At 35.3% G+C, this 23,242-nt stretch overlaps 1 protein-coding gene across 1 annotated transcript in view; it reads right to left on the bottom strand.

Annotated features, from left to right (window-relative positions):
* LOC124159147 (neprilysin-1) overlaps nucleotides 1-23,242 on the bottom strand; it is a 154,896-nt gene that overhangs the window by 23,271 nt on the left and 108,383 nt on the right. The window contains exons 2-5 of the mRNA XM_046534738.1: nucleotides 17,373-17,414; nucleotides 13,585-13,746; nucleotides 5,407-5,490; nucleotides 2,564-2,790 (exon numbers count right to left, since the gene is read on the bottom strand). Of these exons, the coding sequence (XP_046390694.1) occupies nucleotides 2,564-2,790; nucleotides 5,407-5,490; nucleotides 13,585-13,746; nucleotides 17,373-17,414 (515 nt within the window). The remainder of the gene's footprint in view (nucleotides 1-2,563; nucleotides 2,791-5,406; nucleotides 5,491-13,584; nucleotides 13,747-17,372; nucleotides 17,415-23,242) is intronic.

Genomic DNA, 23,242 nt, shown 5'->3' with positions numbered 1-23,242 from the left:
AATGCAACATGGCTGAAATGGCGCCAAGTGACTGGCGTATTGTGCGACCGTCGAATGCCTGAACGATTCAGGGCCAAAGTATACAAGACCGTAGTCCGCCCAGTGGCCCTATATGGAGCAGAATGTTGGCCAGCCACAGCAAATCAAGAACAGGCCATGCATGTCATGGAAATGAGGATGCTGCGATGGATCCTAGGCATCTCCCGCCTGGATCACATCAGGAATGAAGACATTCGGAAAATAATGGGAGTTGCATCGATCACAGACAAGATGCGGGAGGCTCGACTGCGGTGGTATGGGCATGTGGTGCGTAGTGATGAGAACTCCGTGGCCAAAACAGCAATGCGGCTGAGTACTGAAGGACGCCGACCACGAGGACGACCAAAGATGCGCTGGCTCGACAAAATTAAGGCGGACATGAAGACCATCAACGCCACGTCAGTAGACGCCCTGGATCGAGCCAAGTGGAGAAGGCTTTGCAGAAAAGCGGACCCTGCAATAGCGCGGGACAAACGCTAGGAAGAAGAAGAAGAAGATGGAGGTCAGATTGGATCAGTGAGGCACAAAATTCTCCCTTTTCAAACCAACATGAGACGCTCATTCCAAAATTCAACCCATTCTGTTGATGGTAAGTAAAAAATTCACTGACAAGGAAGACCCTGATTTAGCATACTATATAAGCTAACCATCCTTGTTTGTTGTAGCATCCTGCTTCCATCACGAAGTCGAAGTAAGAAGACTGGATTCCGTCGCACATCTATATTGCTGATCACGCTGCAGTAGAAATTAGAGCGATATAAATAGACGACAAAATCCAATCTTTTCACTTCGACCTGTTGACGGAGGCAGGACGGCTTCCGAAACCCTTATCACCATTAAATAACAAACGCAGATGAAGAAGTCGAAAAGCCTCAGAGCCCATTCACATCACTGCGGTAATATGTGAAATAATTTAACTGCTCACCTTTTGAAATAACTTTTGCATTGAGTGGGAAGTTTTATGTAAAAGTCTCCTGATGTGGTCATAACTTTTTTAATTAACTGAATGTCTGTAATATTTATAGGACATTTATTAATTATTTCTTTTTTCCAAGTCATTTTTCATAGTGATCATTATCGAGAAGAATATCATTTTATAGAACGTTTTATTTTACTTATAATATGTATAACGCTTTAAATAATTACATCCAATAAAATTTCAATTTTTATTAGGCTGTCTTGAGATGAGAAGGTCTTGATTTAATTTCTTATTTATTGGTTATTTATAAAAAATTAAATCTTACAGTGCAGGTACATTAACTCTTTTATCTAATTGATTAGGTGTTGTAGATTTTCTAGTTTCTATTTTTTTAATATTAAATTTTGGTTCTTGATATTATATTTTTTATTTTGGAAACTTTTCCCAGGCATGGAAACGCGTCAAAACAATCCGCAACAACCAATGACGAGGGATATGGCTTACAATAAGATTTTTGGAAAAGAGTGATACATAAAGCGTCGATTTAATAACCTGAATAAGCCAACTGTAACTCCTACGAAACTGTTGCCCGGAATATATATGGACAAACGTGTAGTAATGATCGGGAGATGTATATAAAATTGAGTTTTCATATTTATTTTTAGGGCTACTAGAGACTTTGCTGAGGTATTCCTTCTAAGAGTGGATACTAAGTATAGGCACGTAACCTATTAATGGAGAAAAGTCGTAGGCATGCTTTAAATATGCGCATAAAAAGTGGTTTGTCTGAAAAAAATTCTGATGGGTCCCGTGCCATTTTGGAATTTGCGGTTTCCATTGATGAAATACAACCTACGGAAAATGATTGGGTTTTTCTCTCTGAGGAAAATTGTAGGGGTTTCTTCTCCATAGGAAAATATTTCCTTTCCGTAGAAACATTAATTTGAGGTTTCGCTAGTAGCGGTCCACGTTGCCCTAATGACGGCGTTGAATTTCCCTATCCCCACCCTTCCAACCCTATCCTCACCCCGGAGGCGTCGGCGGGATCCCTATCGCGGCCCTTCTTTCTTTATCCTTCCCCTTCAAACCCCTTTCCCAGGATGACTAGGCGAATAAGTCTCGGACTTGGCTCCTGGACCTGGTCGTTGTATCGTTTTAATGGGTTCACCTTCATCCGCTGATGAAATAAATGAATAAATGGATTACCGGGGAATCGGGTTGGTGTGGTGGCTTCCCACCCGGCGGGCTCGGGTTCAAATCCCGGCAGTGGCAGAGAATTATCAGAGACTGCCCGATCCCTGCTTGAATGTTGTGTTGAGGACATTTCAAGCGCAACACTCCGTCCGTCGGATGGGACGTTAAGCCGTGGTCCCCTTGGCGCCTTTCGTCAAGAGCAGGCTAACGCCGACGCCGGGTTTCTCTCCACCCTTCCTTCCACACCCTTCCCTAATGGCGCATATGACCTCAGCTGTCGGTCGCCTCCTCCAAATACCATACCATAAATGGATTATGATGACTATGCTGAACATCACAGTTTCCCAAGATGACAAAAATGCGACCAATGGACCATCAAAAATAGAGTGATCTTAATTCACAAAATCTCACCTGTATGATGTTGGCGGATGAGTTTTTGTCATCGGGTCCGACCCACTGCTCGATGAGTATGCCCTCGTTGAACTCCTTGCGCAGCTTGCCCAGGAGGCCCTCGACGCCGATGCCGAGGGGCGACTGCGGCTCCGGGGGCTTCCACGAGGGCCCCTCCGCCACGGGCCAACCCCCGAGCAGCCTGAGCGCCCGCCGCAGAGGCTCATCACCCACCCTCCGAATCTGAACTGGTGCACCAAGAAGGGGGTGGATGCATTCGCGGAGGTCCGATGGGAAAGGTTTTATTTATTTTTTTATTTGGGAGGATTTAGCAGGGTTCGAAGGTAAGGACGCGAGGAAGGAAAGAAAAAGTAGAAGAAGATTGAGTTAGGAAACTATTCCGTGATTTATTTAATTTCCCTTGTGAAGGGAAGAAGGTGAGGAGCGTGATAGTCTAGCGCATTGCTGGTGATGATGATGATAATGGTAAAAATTAATATTTACGGGCAATAAAACCAATTAAAAAATTAAAATACAAAAAAATATAACTAGAAATAATGTAAAATAAAGATATGATAATCATAATGATGCAAGAGTATACAATCATTGATAAATTAGGAAACAAACGCCAAGACTAGTGACCATCGAAGGTCTAAAAAAGTTCCCTACCACGCCCTTGCATTACCATATGGTGTTTCACGTGTTTTCAAATTCTGCGTTGTGAGACATGACATGTCGTGTCTCTACTTTGCTGGATAAAAGGCTTGGCATGTATGTAATGGTGACTTCATTGAGACCCGGCAAGGAACGGGACCGTTCGCAGTCCAGTGACCATTGGTAATCGAGGGACGGTCGAAAATATGTTGAAGCCATCCAAATCCGAGTCACCATCAGCAATCAACAGTAAGCTCTATTTACAAGTCGAAATTGACTGATACAGTTGTCTACTAATATGGTCGACTCGCACAAGTACTCCACAAATGCCGTAAAGAAAACGCGAATCAATTGAGGATTAATTTTGATTCGATCTGTTAGCAAAGTTAAATAAGTTCAACTTTGAACGCAGAAGGTATCGATAGTTATGGATGCATCGCAAACGGCAACGTTAATCAACTCCGCAGGCAAAAAATATAGTTCCAGCTAGCTCTTCTTCCCATTCATTTCATTTGAGGAAATACAATCAAATCTGGAATGATTGATCAATTGCCTGCCTTATTTCTATCAAATTTGATCACCAATAAAATACTTATATTTGGCCATCGTTATTTCTTTTGCTTTTATATCTCTGCCATCATGAAACGTACTTGTTCTCTTGCGACAGTTAAGTTGTCATAATAGAAGAAATATATCTTTTTCAGCTACCATTACGGCAGTTGACTTTGACGTGCAAATCAGGACTAAATCGTCTTCCGAGGCCTTAAATCGCCTTAAATCGAAACATCAAACAAGCTATCGGGCACTACAAAAAAGCGATTTTCCAAGCGTTGCGCCTGAAAAAATGTGTCAAAGTGAAAGAAGAAAGGAAAAATATTTCGAAAAGAAAATAAAATAAAATGAACCAAGGATTTCAGCATGGAAGTCCAGTCGAATAAAATCGACCCCCTTAAAGTTGATAGGATCGATACTCAAGCGAAAATTGATTGCGCAAGCATACCACTAGCACACTTTAAAAACAAAGCTTTGTGAAAACTCAGGGGAGACTTTTGCTGAGTAATTTCCAATAGCGGTAAAAGATTGGGGACTAGGTTAATAAAATTAATCTAAAAAGTTGCTGCGCCAGCTTTTCTTCAGTTAAAATTTGTGATATCTCCCTTTAAGTGAATAAAAATAATTGTTTGAGAAAAGTGATATCACAGTCAAAGTTTGCCCAGAATCATTTTAAATTGAGAGCTCATGGATTTATTAAGGCAGTTCATAAAAAAGGAACGGAAGGAGAAGACGAATTAGATTCTTAGCTTTAACGGTGTGGTTAAAGTTTTAGCTATTTGCTTAATTTGTTATGATTTCAAGCAAGAGACGTCGCGTCATGTAATTGTGAATTTTTTTGTTAGCGATTCAAAACACTTGTCACTACAACTTATTAAACTGGATTTTCTGCTAGCAATAAAAATGGGGAATGTAAAACATTTGATTTGCTCAATAGGACAATTCACAATCTGCCTTAGGGAATGAAAGTATAAATATGATTTTTATATCAATGAATGGCATTTATCGCCATCTTCTTGAGTTGAAAATTAGAATTCTAATCGTTGAGGAATATAATTAACGAGAACTATCAAAGGTGAAGAAAAAGAGAATTTAAAAATTGTTATACATACACGAAAAAGTAAAATAAAACAGTGACTCGGCAATAAATCTGGTGACATTATCTGAAGAGAATTTTGCGTCTAGGGGGGCGATGGTGAAATATGCCCCAGAATAGGTAAATTGTTATAGTTACAATAGTAGCAGTGTGCCGTTAGGTAAAATAGGAAAAATGTTTATCAGGCGTGAGAAATTAAATCTATCATGAATGTACTTGCAAAGAATACGTAAAAAGAAAAATCTTTTGTGATTCCAAACAATCAATCGAGCTAGAACGGAAATAATATAATAATTAAAAAATGTGATTGACCATTTCAATTCGAGTGGCCAATAGATGAATAAAATTTGGGAAAATTGAAGCGGAAATTTGATGAGCAATTCCCAATTTGGTCAAGAAATTAGAACTAAGAAAAAAAATGTTCTCATTAGTAGCGGAGATACCAGAGGTACTTAAGATTTTTTTAAATTTAGCGATCGCTAAAAAATAATCAGATTCCAACTACCAGATACTGTGAGTCAATTCAGAGAATTATTCAAAATATTTGGTTGCTTATACTTACGGATATTCATGCACGATCTGTAAAACGTCTTCGCTTTCCGCGTTGCGTCATTATCACGATGATCGACCGGTTCTTCTAGCACACCTGCGGATAAAAACAGGATTTATATCAATGCATTTGATTTATATCAATGCCTAGCCTTTACGGGCTCATAACCCTAGCAATTTATTCTCATAATTTCATAAATACATAACGAAAAATGTGGATATTCAAATACATGGGTGCTAAAGCAAATTATAGCCTGGTGAACTGGCAGATATTACTAGAAAATTGCGATATTTGCTTGTTAATGCCAAATAAATGAATAATTGACGAAAAAAATCAATGCTCTTTAAATAAAATCGTACAGTAAAAAAACAGAATAATATTTACTTCCACTACTACTCAAGAGCAACCAATCATAATATTTAGAAAGTTGCGTAGATAAATTTAACGTTTTCATGATTTTCATCAAAATACTGTAACTCCGTTTATCACCAAATTACAGCGAATAGTTGGATAATTCAGGTGTAATTTACACGGACCATTTCATTTTGCATGTGCCTTTTTCCTTGAAAAAAGTAGAATTAATTGAATGTGCTCAATGTAATTTTAGCTGGTAATGTGTTACTAAGCCTCATAGCGTCTTTAAATTGTAATCAGTTGAGTCGTCAACTTTCAATTTCTCAAAGAATTTTTAAGTTGATCATGAAAATATTAACATTTTTTCATCAGCATTTGTGTATCATATTTCGACAGTAGAGCCGTGAAATTAAAAAAAGCTACCTTGGGGAATTACATTTCACTCATCGAGTGAAAATGGAAATTAAGGACCTGCTGTTAGCAATAAAAGGAATGTGGTTCAATTTTCAACACATATGTCTCTGTTGATTGAATCATGTCAGACAGGGAATGCGAACTAATGTGATGGAAATAAATTTAATAAGTGGGCCACAGTTTTGGCCTTTTCGTGCGTGGATGGATCGACAGTAAAAATCGATCAACGAGTGAAAACATGGCGAATAAATATTTTCGATGGTCCCCCAATAAATTCTCAAAAGTCCTTGGATGGAGAAATTCATGTCATCCTCCATGGTTTGAAATGATCGCCTTAAGCGACATATTCCAGTGCTGAGAATTCTTGAACTACTGATAAGTATTTTGATTTCAGTGGACTGCGCATCATGGATGGAACTTGGGACACAGAATAGATTTTTAAGCACGAATTGTTTGAATTTCTGAACTCCAAAAGTATTATCTATTTAATCTACAACTTGAGATGTACATGAAGATTTTCCAGAGTTAGCCGAACGAATTTAATGAATAAATTACTGTAAAATCTTAGAAGTCAGCCATGGTGAATGGCATTTGAGAGTTGATAATGTGCATAAGTGAACGGGACGTTCTTCGCAATACGAGACTCTCTTAAAAATTAAAACGATTTTTCCTCTCATATAAGCATGATTACAAATTTTGTTAACTACTTAAATATCTAAATGACTTAATAATGGAAGTTTTTTTTAAATTACAGCTTTCTCATAAGTAACAAGTAAATGAAAACGTATCTTTGAAATGCTATGCAATGATTGTAGACATTTCTGCATTTTGACTTTATTCAAAAAAGGAAATGTTACCGTTGCGATACAGAAAATACCAAAGACTAATTAACAAATCGAAGTGGTTTGGGTTTTTTCGAAGTAAGCATCCTTTCTTTGAGTCATCTTCAGTATTTTTCTAGAGGTAGTCTTCAGTTCAGACTTCGTTCGCATTCAGTGAAACTCTTGAGGATGATGGATTTTTATCACATGTACTAATACAACATCTGGGATGAGAAGCCAGCAGGTACTCAGTTTATAAATATTAAAAAACTGAAGATTTTTAGATCGGAGGGATTCTTTACTTACATAATAGAGAAGGTCGCATTACATTTATGTCCTCTGTATCATCAGCCACTCATTTTATGCAGGAAAAACAAAAAGTTTTAACCCTTAGGCAGGAGCGCATGTGCTAATCCATTGCATGGAATGAAACTTAAAAGCTAAAGAAAGCCATAACTCACGAGATAAATTCACCCTGAGTAAATATATTGATAAGTGTAATGGGAAAACATTAATGTCATGGCGTAATACTTTCCCTATTTTTTTACTTCCATTAAGCAATTGAAGATGCACTGAAAGCGATGGCACTGAAAACCACTCACGCGTATATCGAATTTAGGATGGAATAGAATCTATCAAAATTCTATAATTTTTAATGTGCAATCAATGAAAATATTCTTTCACTGTTGCAGATGTACTAGGTGAAAGGTTTGATATGCCTTCATAGAATTTAAGAAAAAAAAAATCATTTCAAGTCGATGATTTAATTGATCAGGAAAGCAAATCCAGAGAAAGACAAAAAATCGCGTTTCCTGCATTGGAAATGTAATTTTCTTTCCCATTTTCAGGTAATCCTTCGAAAGCGAAGAGATAAATCTCCCGATTTTCAGCAATTTCCAAGTAATTATTCCCATGCCTTTTTTTTATTTCTTGTTCCAAACTGATTATGACGTCGATACTAAATTCGCTCCTCATGGCCTCAAAATATCGACATTTTTACTGTTACAACTCACGGTAAAATAAATGTGAAACTTGACCGTGATAAACAATTTACATTAACGTGCATGGCTCAAGCAAAACGAATCATTCGAATTAAACTCAGGACGGAACGAAGATTACCAAGCTTCGATAACATCCAATTCCGAATACAAATTTTGAAATGTATATATGAATCGCGCAAAACAGTTGGTTGTGTTTTCTTCCGACAAAGTGATAAATTTCCAAATGCGAATGCTTAAAAAAAAAAAGATAAATGGAAGGTGAAATCGAAAGACTACGGGACGTGTTATTTTAGGAAATCGTTTCGAATGCAAACCTTCTGCCACACGTCCAAAGGCACCATGACGAAGAGAATCTGTCAACGACACAAATGACGGATTCCTAACCGGACTCGCCTCCTCGCCGCAGCTTGTGCGAGTGACAAAGCACATGCACAATCGACACATTCAACCCACGTTCGGCAATGGCAGCTATTATTCCCGATATTTCCGACGAATTGGACTGAGTTAGGTGCAACGGGTTGTTGCACAACCTGGCTGTGTTGAGGCTCTCCCTATGCTCATTCCAGTGTATTGAACCAAGGGCGTACCCAGGATCATAACTGGGGGGGGGGGGGGCAAGCCATGATCTAGGGGGGGATTCTAGCCATGGGATTTGTGAGATTATTTCCTTGAAAAAATAATTTTATTTTAGTTACATATCTTATACTAATATATATCGTTTTTCGTGGGTTTAAAAAAAATTTGTTGAATACTTTCGTTTCAATTGAGTACTGATTTTGCTTATTTTTGATTTTTTTTGCAATTTTTGCTTCTAGGGGGTTGGGGACAGCTGCCCCCACCTGCCCCTCGCTGGGTACGCCCATGCATTAAACGCTCCTCACGGGAACGGTATGTACCGACGAAGATAAAAATAAATAATAAAAAAATACCGGCACCTAACAGGATTCTCTTGAACTCAGTTTATTCGATGTGTTTTCGAAGGATACCTTAGAACCTTTGAACTAAATTTGATATTCACCGTACGCGCCGTGGTTATTCTGGCGGGGACGTGATCATCCTAGATCCAACATGAAAAAGTGGCCAGTGAGATGAAACAAACACGCTCATTCACTTGCATATTACCTTTTTTAGAGACTCATTACTTGTGTAAAATTTTATATTTAATCTTCGAATTTTTAGGGCATGTAGTGGATAGCTTTTCCAAAATTTGCATGTTTCTAAAATATAGCAATTTTAAATCATGGAAAATTCCTAGTTGAAACTTTCAAAAAAAAGATGCAGGCGAATGCTATTAACTATACTTTACCCTTAAAATTTCTACATAAGTTATAGCTTAGGTCATAAACAAGTAACACGTGAAAAAGGAAAATAAATGTAACATCTGGATTGGATTTCACAGATGTCACAGTTTTTCATATAAAGGAATCCAATAATTATCACTTGAAAATGTCGAGATTCCTTTGATGCAAGTTATGGTAAAATGAGCATGAAATTTAAACATTATTAGCACACGAGTTAATAGTAAAATCCCATAATTAATTAATTAATTCCCACAAACCCATTTTTATAACTTATTCTAAATTTAATCCTAGCAAGAAATTTGAGACTTGAAAAATCAAAGGAATGATAAAGACATAATTTTGCTATTTACGGTGTAGAAAACCGATTTCAGTTAGCAGACGGTATAAATGTACGTCTTCTTCCTGGATTTTTTAATGGAATTTTTGCTGACGATTGATTAAATTCATGCTTAGGCTTTTTTTCTGCTTATTTTGCTTTCAATTTTTGTGAAATTTTTAACAGTCAATGTTACTGTGACACCTGCGGCCACGGAATTTTGACCTTAGGTAAGGAGGAAATTAGTTTACGCGTGAAAATCACCTCAGAAAGAGGCAAATGGTAGAAAGAGGCATATTTCATGGCAGGATCACGCAACATAGTGCACGTCCTCTCTAACACCTGCAGAGTCCCACGAATCACATTTGCGGTGTAAAAGCGTGCGCAACAGGACGACGTTCACATGTAGGGAAAACGAGACGAGATGGGTCAAAGCACTATGCTTCGCTGAAGGTGGAAACTTGGGAGAATAAGGAACATGGAAATACTTCTAAGTTATTATAAAGGAACACAATACAGATATGGATAGTGTGAGCGCCTGTATTCTGTACGGAAACGGTATAAAAAATATAAATATTGGTATTCAGAAAATAAGAAGCATGAAATAAGTATAAAAATGAAACTTAAAATGATCTCTTAAAAATTTACTATTCAATCCACAACAAATTCTCAAGTTATATATTTTTAATGGTATAACTGTACAGCTCTTATACATACATGTGAACAGAAAATGCAGTCCAGATAAAATATTTTTTACTTATGTTAGCTAAAAATTTTATCTGAAAATCTTACGTTTGCCAACTAAAACCGGAATCAATGCATGTTTATTTATTTAGGTGCAGTTATATTTATTATTTATGCAGTTTTATTTATTTAGGTTTTAGAAAAATTTGTTAAGTTTTAAATCCGCCGTTATCTGTGTAGGCATTATTTTTTTTCTCTCGTGAAATCAACATTACAATATGGAATTGACTGCAAGGGTGATACTACTGAATTATATTAGATAAATTAATACTTATGCTACAAATATGAAACCAGAGTGTGTAATCGAAAACTTTTTGCACTTATATTCTCTTAGCAAGTTGCTTTCAGTTATACATACTGTTATATAATTTGCAAAACCGCATTTTTTAAAAGATAATTTGAGTTCTTACGATCAAGGAGCCCTGGAATATAAACCGTGTATTTACAAGACAATTCTCAGCAATAGCAACGATCTAGAAATCTCAATAACTAACTTGAAGGCATTATCATGTCACTTAAAAAATTTAAAGGCAAAATATTACTCATTAAATGAAATAAATGCATCAGTATTGGTAAAAGATGTACATGAATAAGATCAACATAGTAATGTTGAGGAAATAAATTATAGGAATAGGTAGCATCATACAATAGATACAGCAGCAAGTATACTTTAAACACTCTTCTTGAGGTACCGTTAAGAAAGAGTTAATTTCAAATGGAAGAAAGCGTATTGAAATTGTATAAGAAACAATTGGCACTACTGTTAAGTAAAATTTGTACAGGACACACAGAAATACAAATATCATAGGAGAGTTTGTTTCTATTAATATTTCAGAAATGAACACATTCATTAATATTAAAAATATTCTAATTTTATATCACAAAATGAGAAAAAAATACTCTGACGAATCCTGAAAAATTAATGAACGCATATTTTTGCATAAAATTTTCGAAAAATTGGCCTGAGGAAATACTTATATTCGCTGCCTTCAACTAAATTCCCAGTGGAAAAATTTAGCATCCTTCCCCATCATTATTCTGGAATCGTTCTGTCTTTTTCTTAGTTTCTTTTTTTCATTCCCATGAGCCACCAATTCACTTCGAGTGCGAAACGCAATTTCGAGCCAAGGGTTCTCAAGTGGTAGGGGTGGAAAAATAAAAGGATCCGAAACACTTGAAAACGAGGGCAAAAGGAGTCAGACCAGGGGTTGACCTTAGGGGTCGAGGTTTAAGAGTAGGCAGGGGTGGGAGAGGAGTACCCCGATTGAAAATAAAAGGGGAACCAGAGGGAAAAATGGAGATGATTATTTTTTAAATCGCGTTCACATGCGCGTAAGTATGGGGGCTAGTATAGAGGCTGTTTCACGTGGTTCACAATAATTCAGGAGGTGATGGCGAAGACAATTTCAAGCATTTTTATCCTATAAACATGGGGTCGCTACTTAGTTTCTGAGTTATGGTAACGCGAGCATTTTTTGCGAACAAAAGTGCTCGGATAATTTAGTTTCAGGCGAGAGATGGAAATTAAAGCATGTCCCTCGGATTTTTCTCGCCTCTTAACATGTTATTGAATGGAAAGGTTTTTTGGTATAGTATCTATAGGTTATAGAATATCTCCTGAAGGTTTTTCGTACCGACAGGAATATTAAATGGTACGATTGATGCACCATCTGAAAGGCATTCTAGGCAAAGGTAATCAACCGATGAAGACAGGTTTACCGCGAAAATATACTAGCCAACTCAGCCGACCCTTTCCTCTTTAAATTAAACTTCTCATTACACTTTAAATTACACCCTCTCCTCATTAAATTACACTTCTTTATTAAGTATTCATTATGGCTATTACATTATATTCCATTCACCCCAGCCTCTTCCTCCCTCATTCCCGCTTAACGATCATCCTTCTCCGTTTCACTTTTTCCATAATATTTTCCTCATTTTGACGGTATGTTCAAAGCAGAACTGCACGAGCGGGGCAACCTATCACGATATTTGGGAATCACACAAAAAATTATCCTCCATATCAAGACTTTTCGACATTTTTTCTAAGAAACTGATAGAGAAAAGAATGAAGCTCATGGTCAAACGTTTTGTATTCACCATATACATATCATAATCACTTCATAGACAGGGTGCGAGGTAGTCAGGCATATAGCGCCCGCTAATTCTACTACTCCTGGAAATCTGACAAATCAGCTCCAATTTTCAATTATATGCTTTTTTATTTTATCAAAAAACTGGATCAGTTTTAAAAATCATAAAAATTTCTGATGATTATTTCCTTCATGTTTTAAGACCTTCAGTTTCAATTGGATTTCCCTGCGCATAAAACAGACCCTGGATGAAGCGCATTATCAGGATAGCTTGGATTCAAAATTAGTTGAAATTTCCAAGCACTCGCGAGGATAACAATTTCGGCCTGACTGAGTTTGCTGGGCGAATCGCAGCTGGAGAGAGTTGCGTCTGCAAATGAGCTTTCCCTCTGTGAATGCGATTAAACCATTTTTCCATGTACAATCATCTTTCAAACATTTCTCCACACTTTTACTGTGATATTATCCACACTAAATACGTTCCAAAAAGTTTAAGTCTAGGTTTCTTATAGGAATTTTGAAATGGCTACAGCTCTAAAAGATTCAGACTTTTCGGAATTTGAGGCGACGCTTTGCTGGCGTGAATCATTAAAAAAGCAATGTATTTTCGAGCCATGTGAGATTTTCATATTTTTTTATTATTAGCTCATAACCTGACAATGGTGTGATATATCTCTAGTAATTAGCTTAAAATGCAGTGAGTGAATGCAATCGAGTAATGGCTAAAAATTTCAAATGTTGATACGGGAAATGTTACAATTATTACGCAGAATTTACTGTCATTAATCTTCTTTCCTTACGAGGCATTCGAAATCAAGAAATCAATTTTATTACATACTTTTATTTTATCATGAACCTATATTTTTAATATTTTATGCCTTTCAAAGCAATATAATGGAATGAAGTGAAAAAGTAAAATATTCCTCGCTACAGTCATGGCAAAACACTATCTTATATCTCAAGAATAAAATGACTCTTCTATATTTCGCCAATAGTTTAACATGTAGTTAATGGATTTTGGAGATTTCATGACAAAAATAAACGCATCGATAATTTCGATATGGATTAACAGGCTGTTATCCACAACTATTTCTTTATCTCTCAGTGCGAGCCATGAATTGCATGCACTTGAAACGAGCTACTCACCTTTGAGTATAACTTGGAGCTGGTCGGCGAGGACTTCGAAAGTGCTGATGCTGCTCCTGTCTTCGGGTATGACGTGCTTCTTGTTCCACGTGCCGCACGCGAACTGGAAGAAGTCGTGACACGGGTTCGCCGAGAAGTCCATGGCGGAGAGGAGGGAGGCCGCTGTTTACGGGAGGATATTGGGGGAGGATACGTGGGAAGGTAAGGGGGGTCAGAATAATGGAGAACAGCGACACATGTTAGACAAAAAACAAACAGACAGGTAAAGAGAGAGAGAGAGAAAAGCAAATAATAAATTTATCATAAAAATTGTTACATATGTCTATCCAGTTTGTGTCAGCATCTATGTCGTGTGGCGTAACAAAGTAGAATTCCATTTCGAGGAAATTACAAAAAAATAATTGATTTTTATTATGTCGATGCTATCCTACTCCAATATGCAATCCCAAAAATTAAAAATCAACGAAATAATTTCGATCGATTTAATGAATTTCCCTACTGAATTATATTCTCAATAATGTTTTGAAAAGAAAGTAGGCGAAATGTAACAAAGGTTGTAACTATTCGTTATTCAAATCCGATTTCCAAAAGACAATAAAATCAATAGTTGAAGGCTAAAAATTTGTAGAATGCTATGACAAATTTTTTTCCATTCAATTTATTAATAATTTATTGATAATTAATGAACAATAAAAATTATTTTCACATCCATAACGAAAAGTTATTACAAAAATTAGTATTTTCCACAGTTTTAAACTTTATATCCTCAGTTTCTACAGCAAAGCAATAAATTTAGAAATCTTAAAAATGGATTATTGTGCAGTAAAAACATAGATCACTGAAGAAATAAAAAAATTCGTTGCGATAGGTCTCTGATATCAAAGGATTCTCAACTTTCTATTAAAATGACTTCGTTATTTTTAACTAAAATAATTTTATCAATTTAAAGGTCAAATAATGGGTTTTCAAACAGAGGCTATACCTTTGGATGTTAAGTATAATAAATGTGCGATGTAGGCGGAAGAAATGTCTCAAAAAACATGCATGCAATAGTACAGAATCGTGATCATTCGTTAGGTATTAATAAAGTGAAAATATAAATATATTACTACCAATATAGTAAAACACACAATTGTGAAAATAATCATGCTAAATGAAAATAATTTGAATGTGAGAAATGATTGAATCTATCAACTATTTTTTATCTTGCAGCTGTACTGAAAATAAAAGGTTGCAGAAATATAAAACTGGAAAAATATATTTTAAAATTCCAGAAAATAAAAACGTATTCTCGACTTCAATAAATCGATAATAAGCTCTTGGGATCCAAAGTGCATTTAATATTGCACTTTGGTTACCCCTGAAAGTAGTAAAAGTTTACAATGTTGAAGCTAGTTAAAGCAAAATGGGTAGAAGCTTATAAAATACGAATCGTCAATATTCATGAAGGTTAAATAAAAATTCAAATTATTCTCCAACTTTTAAACATAAAATATGTAGGCATATGTATTAGAGGAAAATCTCTAGGCACTTTGAAAATTCCAGGATAAATCGAAACAGTGGTCGATATTATTAAGCTATTATTTTGTTCTCATTTACTTGAAACAGAATTATGCGTTGTTACGAAGCACGCCATTGATGCAGCACAACCTGGTTACTAACACAGTTTTTGAAACATAGGTCTGCAGAGCAACCTTAAAGGGAAATTAATGCAATTTATTTCTTTAAGCATGGAAATGGTTTTTTTCTTAGCTACATTAAATGAAAGATTCTTCGGCATAAGCGAGTATTCTGAAAGCTGAGCAAAGTGGCTCCAATTTCGTTTCCCATTTTTAAAACTCTTCCCGATCGATCGGTGCGATTGCAAAAAGAGAAAATTCGATCGGGTGCCAATCACGTCGTCTATTGAATTAATGACGGAAGCTGCAGCTTTAATCTGGTGCTCTCCACGCCAGCTTCATCGGACGCCGAGTTATAATCGGAGATATCGCGTCAAACAGGTTAAGTCCAGAACATGACGACTCAATACTACCGCTCATAATGGCAGATACGGTAGCAATTATACCCTTACCGATCACTAAAACGTGAAACAGCGATAATTTTCGGCTAGACAAGCCTCCCGAAGCTAATGGGTGAGAATTGAGCAATCTGATTAATCAATAAACGAATTACCCTATAACTCGAACTTCATGAAACTATTATTCGGTACATTAAAAATTAATCCGAAACAATAATACCCTAAATGTAAGGTATTTTGTTAATTATAACTAATGGGTGAGAATTGAGCAATCTGATTAATCAATAAACGAATTACCCTATAACTCGAACTTCATGAAACTATTATTCGGTACATTAAAAATTAATCCGAAACAATAATACCCTAAATGTAAGGTATTTTGTTAATTATAACAAATCTGACTTAAATTAAAGCAATTATTGGCATTCTGAGCACAAAAAAATATTTTGTTCACAAGAAATCGATTATAATATGATTCAGGTGATTTAGTGACAAATAAACCTAGTATTTTACATATTTTTATCTAGTATCAACTTATAATGCGATTTGACTGCTCAATCTGGTTATAAATAGAATAATATTTCTTTCACAAGTTACTGGTGGAAACAATGGAGCAATGCTAATGTCTTCGGAGTATCACGAAAATGATTAACTGTAGTTACAAAAATAGTAACTCAAATTCTTTTCAATCTTTTCGCGAAATTAAAATGATCATCATAAAATTGATAAGAATAGGTGATGGGATTAATAGTAAAATTAGCTATTTCTTACAGAACGTGATTATATCACCTTTCTTATAATAATGAAATGAATATACCTGTCAGCACAATCTGACTGTTTGTGACAATTCATGACTCCAAAACTCAAAGAGTGGAGATTCACATTACTAAGTAAAAAAAAATTAGAAACACAATGAATTTATGATACACCCTTCGACACTACATGATTGCATTATGTCCTTAGCCTCCGAGCATTGGGTAGAAAAAGAAAGACCGTAAAACGTGACGCTAGACGCGTGAATTTTAATAAATTTAACATTTAAAAACTGACCAGTATTGGTCAGTCTTTATGCGCCTAAAAATATATATCATCAATATTACCAATATTATTTACCTATAAATAATCGAGGTTTTATATATTTTAGTGGTTTTATTTACTGAAAAGACCTTGGTGTCTCATAGAGGAAAATGAAATGGCTTCACAGAGCGCTAAACGTAACAAAAATTCATTTACTCACAATTTACATTTCAAAATAACCAGGAAATTTGTTGAACGTCTTGTAAAACACGCTGGCATATTTTAATTGAAACTTCAAAGTACTCATAATAGGAATATACTTAAATAAATTTATTCTGACGGAAGGAAATAATGTCCAGAAAATTTTCATAAAAAAAGAGAGATATTGTTAGAATGCCTTGGTTGATTTGGAGGAATACCTCTTAGTACCCTAACAAAATCTAATAATTGATTCATTTCACACTCCCTTTGATAGTTTAAGTGTACGGTTAATTTGGGAGAAATAAATAATATTCTTTTGTACAAAGCTAGCCTCTTAAATTTCAAGTATCCGTAAAATATACAAAATCCGAATTCAATACCCTATCTAAATCTAGAAAATTTTTTACAAAGAAAACTACAAATGTACATGATATTTGAATGAGTTTTATAAAAAAGTAGGGCAATTATTTATAAAATATAAACAAACAATTGAAACATAAACAAATAATTTTGTAACTACAGATTAATTAAACTATGCAGGATTAAAACTCACCTGTTTTGACACATTCTTCGGTCAAGCATACGTCGTTTGACCCTGAAAAAAGCATGAAACAGGAAATAAGAAAGAGTTACAATTTAATGAATAACATGAGAATTTTGATATCCTTAAGTTTAACAACACAAATAATTCAATATTTATTTGTCGAGAAAAATACTATTGAATACTACTGGCAAGTGAAATAAGATTGTAGCCGTTGCCGACGAACTAGTTGAAGAGATTTATGTCCCTTATTGCTCCTTAAATATTTTAAAATATCATAGTGCAAAACCAGGTTGGAGCTTTGACTCAAGAGGCTTTTCCCTACTGGTGGGATCACCTTCAGAACAATAGTAATAGTTTTTACATTTGAATCAAAAAAGTCTGCTAGATAAATAAATAGAACTTTTGATACATAAATAACATAAAGTAGTTATATACAAGTAATGAAACAGCAAATAAAAACAATGGAAATGTAATTAAATTTATCAAAATAGAAAAAGGAATACGGTTTGTAAATACTTCTATGTGATATCCCGTATCTACGTGATGATAGCCAAGGTCTCACATGTTTTAGAAACGTATATACGCTGCTACTCTCTTTTACTATTGTAGTACTATATTATATCCTCATAGAATTCACGGCAACGATATGATAACTCTTCAGTCATATAAATGAGGTCACAGAAAAAGCCCTTAAAGCATCCCTAGCGCTGAACTTTTATCGCTCCCTTTGTCTGGCGACTTACGTAGAACCAAGAAACAAAAGGAGTATGATAGAGTCCATCATTTTCCATACGATCCATTTCTGGAAGTGACGTGCGTTACGAGTTTCGGAAATGGAGAAAATTGAATGGAGAGTAATAATTTATTGAACGTATTAAGGAGTGGAATTGACAGGACTTCGTTTACGTGAAGCATTTGGAGCGATCAGGAATGAGCATTTTTATTCCGAGTCATTCGTCCTCCATAGTCTGGAAGTAATGTCCTTTACAAGATTTACTAAGGTAAATGGCAGTTCATATTTGGCCCTAAATTAGTTAATTATTTCACAATATCAAGGAAATATTGTATTTTAACAAAAATATTGGCGATCATGTAAAATACACGTTCTTCTCTGTCTTAAATAGTAATATTCACCATGTTTTAATTTTTTGAGTTCCAAATAGCTAATTCAAAAAACATCCCAAATAGTTACTCCCGAAAGGAAGAATATGTGACATACATAATATAATATAACCTCAAAGTATTCGAGGTTTGACTTGCAGAAAAGTGATTAGAGTGAGTGAAAAATCACTGTTAAAGACTCTTATTTACCACCTTCATGATTCATCTAAGCATTAATTGTGAGCAAGTGACTTTTTGGGCGAAATGTGAAGCTATGTCATTACCGTCGTTATTTTAGTCGTCATGATCACCGGGAGAGTTCTCAAAACCTTTCTTTCTCTATTATATTAGGTTGGGGAAAAAGAAATCCATTATTTTGCAGGTTGATGGCTGTAGTGATCGATATCTCGTTAAGTATACATCAGACGATTTCAAATTTAAGCTCGTTGTCAAGGTGACATTTTATACTAAATTAATAATGTTGCTATTTATTGTTTGGTCTATTCAATTTTTAGTTACAGGGTGTTAAAAATGGAGGTCAACAACAAAAAAATTCGGTGAATTTTACATTTTTTCTTTGATAGAGGCGAAAATGCAACCCAGGCGGCTGAAACTTGTATAGTGGTTATGGTTCCCAAACTCCAACAGTTAATTACGAGCGGTTTTGGTTTTGTCGATTCCATTCAGGAATTTTTGATATTAAAGATGCATCTCGCACGGGCAGGCCCGTCATCGCAAGTGTCGATAAAATCACAGAAATAATCGAAGTTAACCAGTATGTTAGTAGTTCTAACATCGCCCAGGAGCTATAGATCGACTATAATACAATTTTTCACCATTTACACAAATTTGAATTGAAAAAGAAGCTCGATGTTTGGGTGCCATCCCATTTAACACAAAAAAATGATGGATGGAATTTCCATCTGCGAAGCCTTAGGCAAACGGAATGAAAGCGACCCATTTCTTAAACGGAGGGTGACTGGGGATGAGAAGTGGGTTACATACGACAATAGTGTGCAAAAAGGATCGTGATCAAAGTGCGGTTAACCTGCTCAATCGGCGGTCAAACCAGGACTAACGGCCAAGAAGGTTCCGCTGTGCATTTGGTGGCACTGGAAAGAAATCATTTATCATGAGCTGTTTCAACAAGGTAAAACGTTAAATTCATATCTCTTCTGTCCATAACTGGACTTTTTGAAGCTAGCGATTGACCAGATACGGCCAGAACTGGACAACAGGAGAGGCGTTGTGATCCATCAGGACAACGCAAGGTCACACACTTCTGTAGTGACTCCCCAGAAAATCTGAGAGCTTGGCTGGAAAGTTTTAATGCATCCACCGTATAGTCCAGGCCAAGCACGAAGCGGATATAATCTTTTTCTCGCATTGCAAAACTTCCTGAGTGTTAAGAAATTGGTATCAAGAGAAGATAAAGAAAAACGGGTACTATAGTTTTTCGCCAAAAAATACCAAGACTTCTATGCGAGAGGCATAATTTAGCTATTATTAAAATAGCAAAAAATTATCAAACAAAACGGTCCATATTTGACCGAAATCGGACAATCCAAAGCATGTTAAATAATGTCCTGAAGTTAATGCAAAAATAATGGATTTCTTTTTCCCCAACCTATTATTACGGGGTTACATTATTTATTGCATCTATAATATTACCCCAGACGGTTTTGTATTTCCTTGCCGTCAATAAGTCTCCTGCGTTCAGGTGAGTATATCATTTATCCTAACAGAACATGTCTCATAGTAAGATGGCAATCGCAGCTATCGCAGCGTATCCTATTTTCTTCAGTAAATCGGTAAGTATACTATTCCTCACTGAAGTGGCCCATGCGAATGTATCTCCTTTTATGTCTAAGTTATTACCAACCAAGTTACTCCACGAGGCTTGCCATTGCAAAAATATTAGATTTACACAATAAATATACATTTACACAAATACACAAGAAGCTACAGGCCTAAAACAAGTAGGTGCTATGTTAACTCTTGTTTAAAATTTCAATGTAAAAATTCTTCTAAAGACATTCACTCCATAAAATAAGAATATTATCCACTCAACGCCGGTACCAATTGTATTCCTGGGGCTGCAGATGCAGCACGGTAATCAATTTATTTCTCTGTATATATCTTACAGTGATTTTGTAATAAATTTTCATCAACTCCCATGATATTTACTAAAATTAACAATCTAAAACAAAGTTACACCAAGTAAGTAAGAGAATAGGAACACTTCTTTACTTCACAAAAACTTCACACTTCACGTGTTTGTTTCGATGTACAAAGAAGAGAATAACTCATTATAATCAACTCTTGGATATTGATTCATTACGCAGAGGTCAAAATGGAAGCTGACATAAAAAAATTTCCTCCCTTTATTCAGAGACGAGTTCGACATAGTTTGAAGGATACAATGCAGGAAGAAGAAATCAACTCTAATTAGCACTCAAGTAACGGCAAAGCACTCGTATTGTTTTAATCTAGGTTTAAATTCCCCTTCATCATACTCACCCATAAAAAACAAGAAATTACTCGTCGGCTAAAGATAGCGTGGTTCCATGTACTTTCAATAAAAAATTAAAAATTTCTTCACGCATTTATGCTTTTCAACCTGTGGTGGCACGTTAAAAAATCAAAATGAAACAATATTTTTACTTCCTCAACATTCATAAATATTTTTATCGTAATAACCTTAGGAATAAAATCAATTCTTACGTTGGATACGACCTATTTTTCAGTTATCACGTACCAAACACAATTTATGCTCCCCAAACATACAAAATGAAACAGCGATTTAATGCTTTAATAAGTACATGGGAATTGTTACTATTTTTGTTCATTTTTTATCTTCAAAACTTAATAAAAAACAATGAAAGTGAACTAAAAAAATTTGCCAAAACACTCTTTTTCCAAATAATTTATAAAAGCGCTAAAAATAAAAAAAATACGCTTTTCAACACTCGGAGAATAAGGCGCGAATGGTGATTAGGTTTAAATAATAAGATTGGGTTCCAAGGCTTTCTTACCTCTCATGCTCTTCGGCATTCTATTTTGAAAATTTAAAAATATTTTTCCATACGGACATCTAGTTCAATAATTAGAACACAACGGAACAAAATTGCAAATGTATAATTATTAAATATTGTACTGTTATCAGAAGCAAGAGTATGTGCAAAATTTCAAACCGATCCGTCGTTGAGAAGTTAATGGTTAAAAATCAATTTAAAAAATCCATCGATGAAACAGAAAAACAGGCGAAGCAAGTTAAGAAAATGCGCGTAAAAAAGCGTTTTCCTTCAAAACCGAATGCTTATTTAAGGAGATGAAATGTAGATTCTACTTCCACTTTCAATGGAACATTTCTTTGGAAACCTGAAAGCAATCATCCGCACTGAGTGAATGAGAAAACACGTTTTCCCCCATACAGTAAAAATTAAAAAAAAATATATTACATTATATAAATGCACAAGACAATACAAAGTTTTGGTTCCTTTTGTGCCTCCGCCGTATATTATTATGATCCATCAGGGAAAAATGCTACCCTCAACCTAACATATAAATGACTTGCACAAATTCTGAAATAAAAAAAATGTCTTGAGCGCGATTAATCGATTAATATTTGTCATTTAAAAAAGTATTTTTTGAGCTTTAAAATCTCAAAAATTTATAAATGACATAAAAACACATATCATCACACCTGTCTATTTCTTTTTTTGGAATATTTATCCCATCGAAAAAAGTGTTAACGGTATAAAATGTCTTGGGTGAAAAATATGTCAATACTTTTTGCGAGGTATATTGTTATTGTATGAAAAAGTGCTGATGATAGAGGTACTCATATCACACAGTTCACAAGAGTTATATTATCTTGTGGATGGGGTAAAACTGCTTGGAAGTTTTGAAAAGTTTCGAACTTCCTAAAAATTTCATCGAATTTTTTGAATGCCTGCACGACAACGGCACGATAGTAAACTTACACTCAGCACATACAGTATACGAAAGTTAAGATCAATGGCATATCGATCCATAACAATTTTTGTGTTCTATACTGACTTACGATGCCATCACTAACTATACCACTAAAAGTCTTTGAATCATAGCAGTATCAGTCTAGTGCACTCATTAAACTCATTTCTCGAGGCACAAAGTAACATTCGCGTATTTGAAGAATGAGTACATATTGGTGCGAGGAAGATATACAGAACAAAAGATTAATTGGTGACCATAAAGTTCATCTCGTCTCTCTTACCTTAATATTTTTTCCCTAGTCATTCATAATATAAGAGTCTATCTCTTTCGAATGGGCGCCAGGAATATAACCATTATCACCAGTTTCTTTAATTTTTAAATGAGGAGGCGACAAAGCATTATTACCTGATGTAGGAGAAGAATTATTCTTTATCAAGAGTGTAAAAAAGAGTTTTACTTCAAAACTGAATGCATAGATGCAAATGAAGTGTTTAAGCTAGTTCCATTTTCAATGAAACTGTTCCATAAAAACCTGAAAGAAACTATCCGCACTGATTACATGAGAAAACATTTTTTCATCCACATAGTAAAAATAAGGAGATCAAGTTTATCAATTAGGTAGTTTTTTTTTACTATCCTCCTAAATATACACTCGAGAATACAAAGAGAAAGAGATATGCTGTGCCTCGTAGTCTCGTACCCAATTTTACACGAGCAAAGGTGCTCCCACGAGTTAAAAATGCAGTGTTTTTACGATAATACAGTGAAACCTCAGTTCGTGGATACCTCTGTCTTATGGA

This window comes from Ischnura elegans, chromosome 5 (genome assembly GCF_921293095.1).
Source record: "Ischnura elegans chromosome 5, ioIscEleg1.1, whole genome shotgun sequence".
Classification (NCBI taxonomy): domain Eukaryota; kingdom Metazoa; phylum Arthropoda; class Insecta; order Odonata; family Coenagrionidae; genus Ischnura; species Ischnura elegans.
This window is presented reverse-complemented; position numbering and strand designations above follow the sequence as displayed.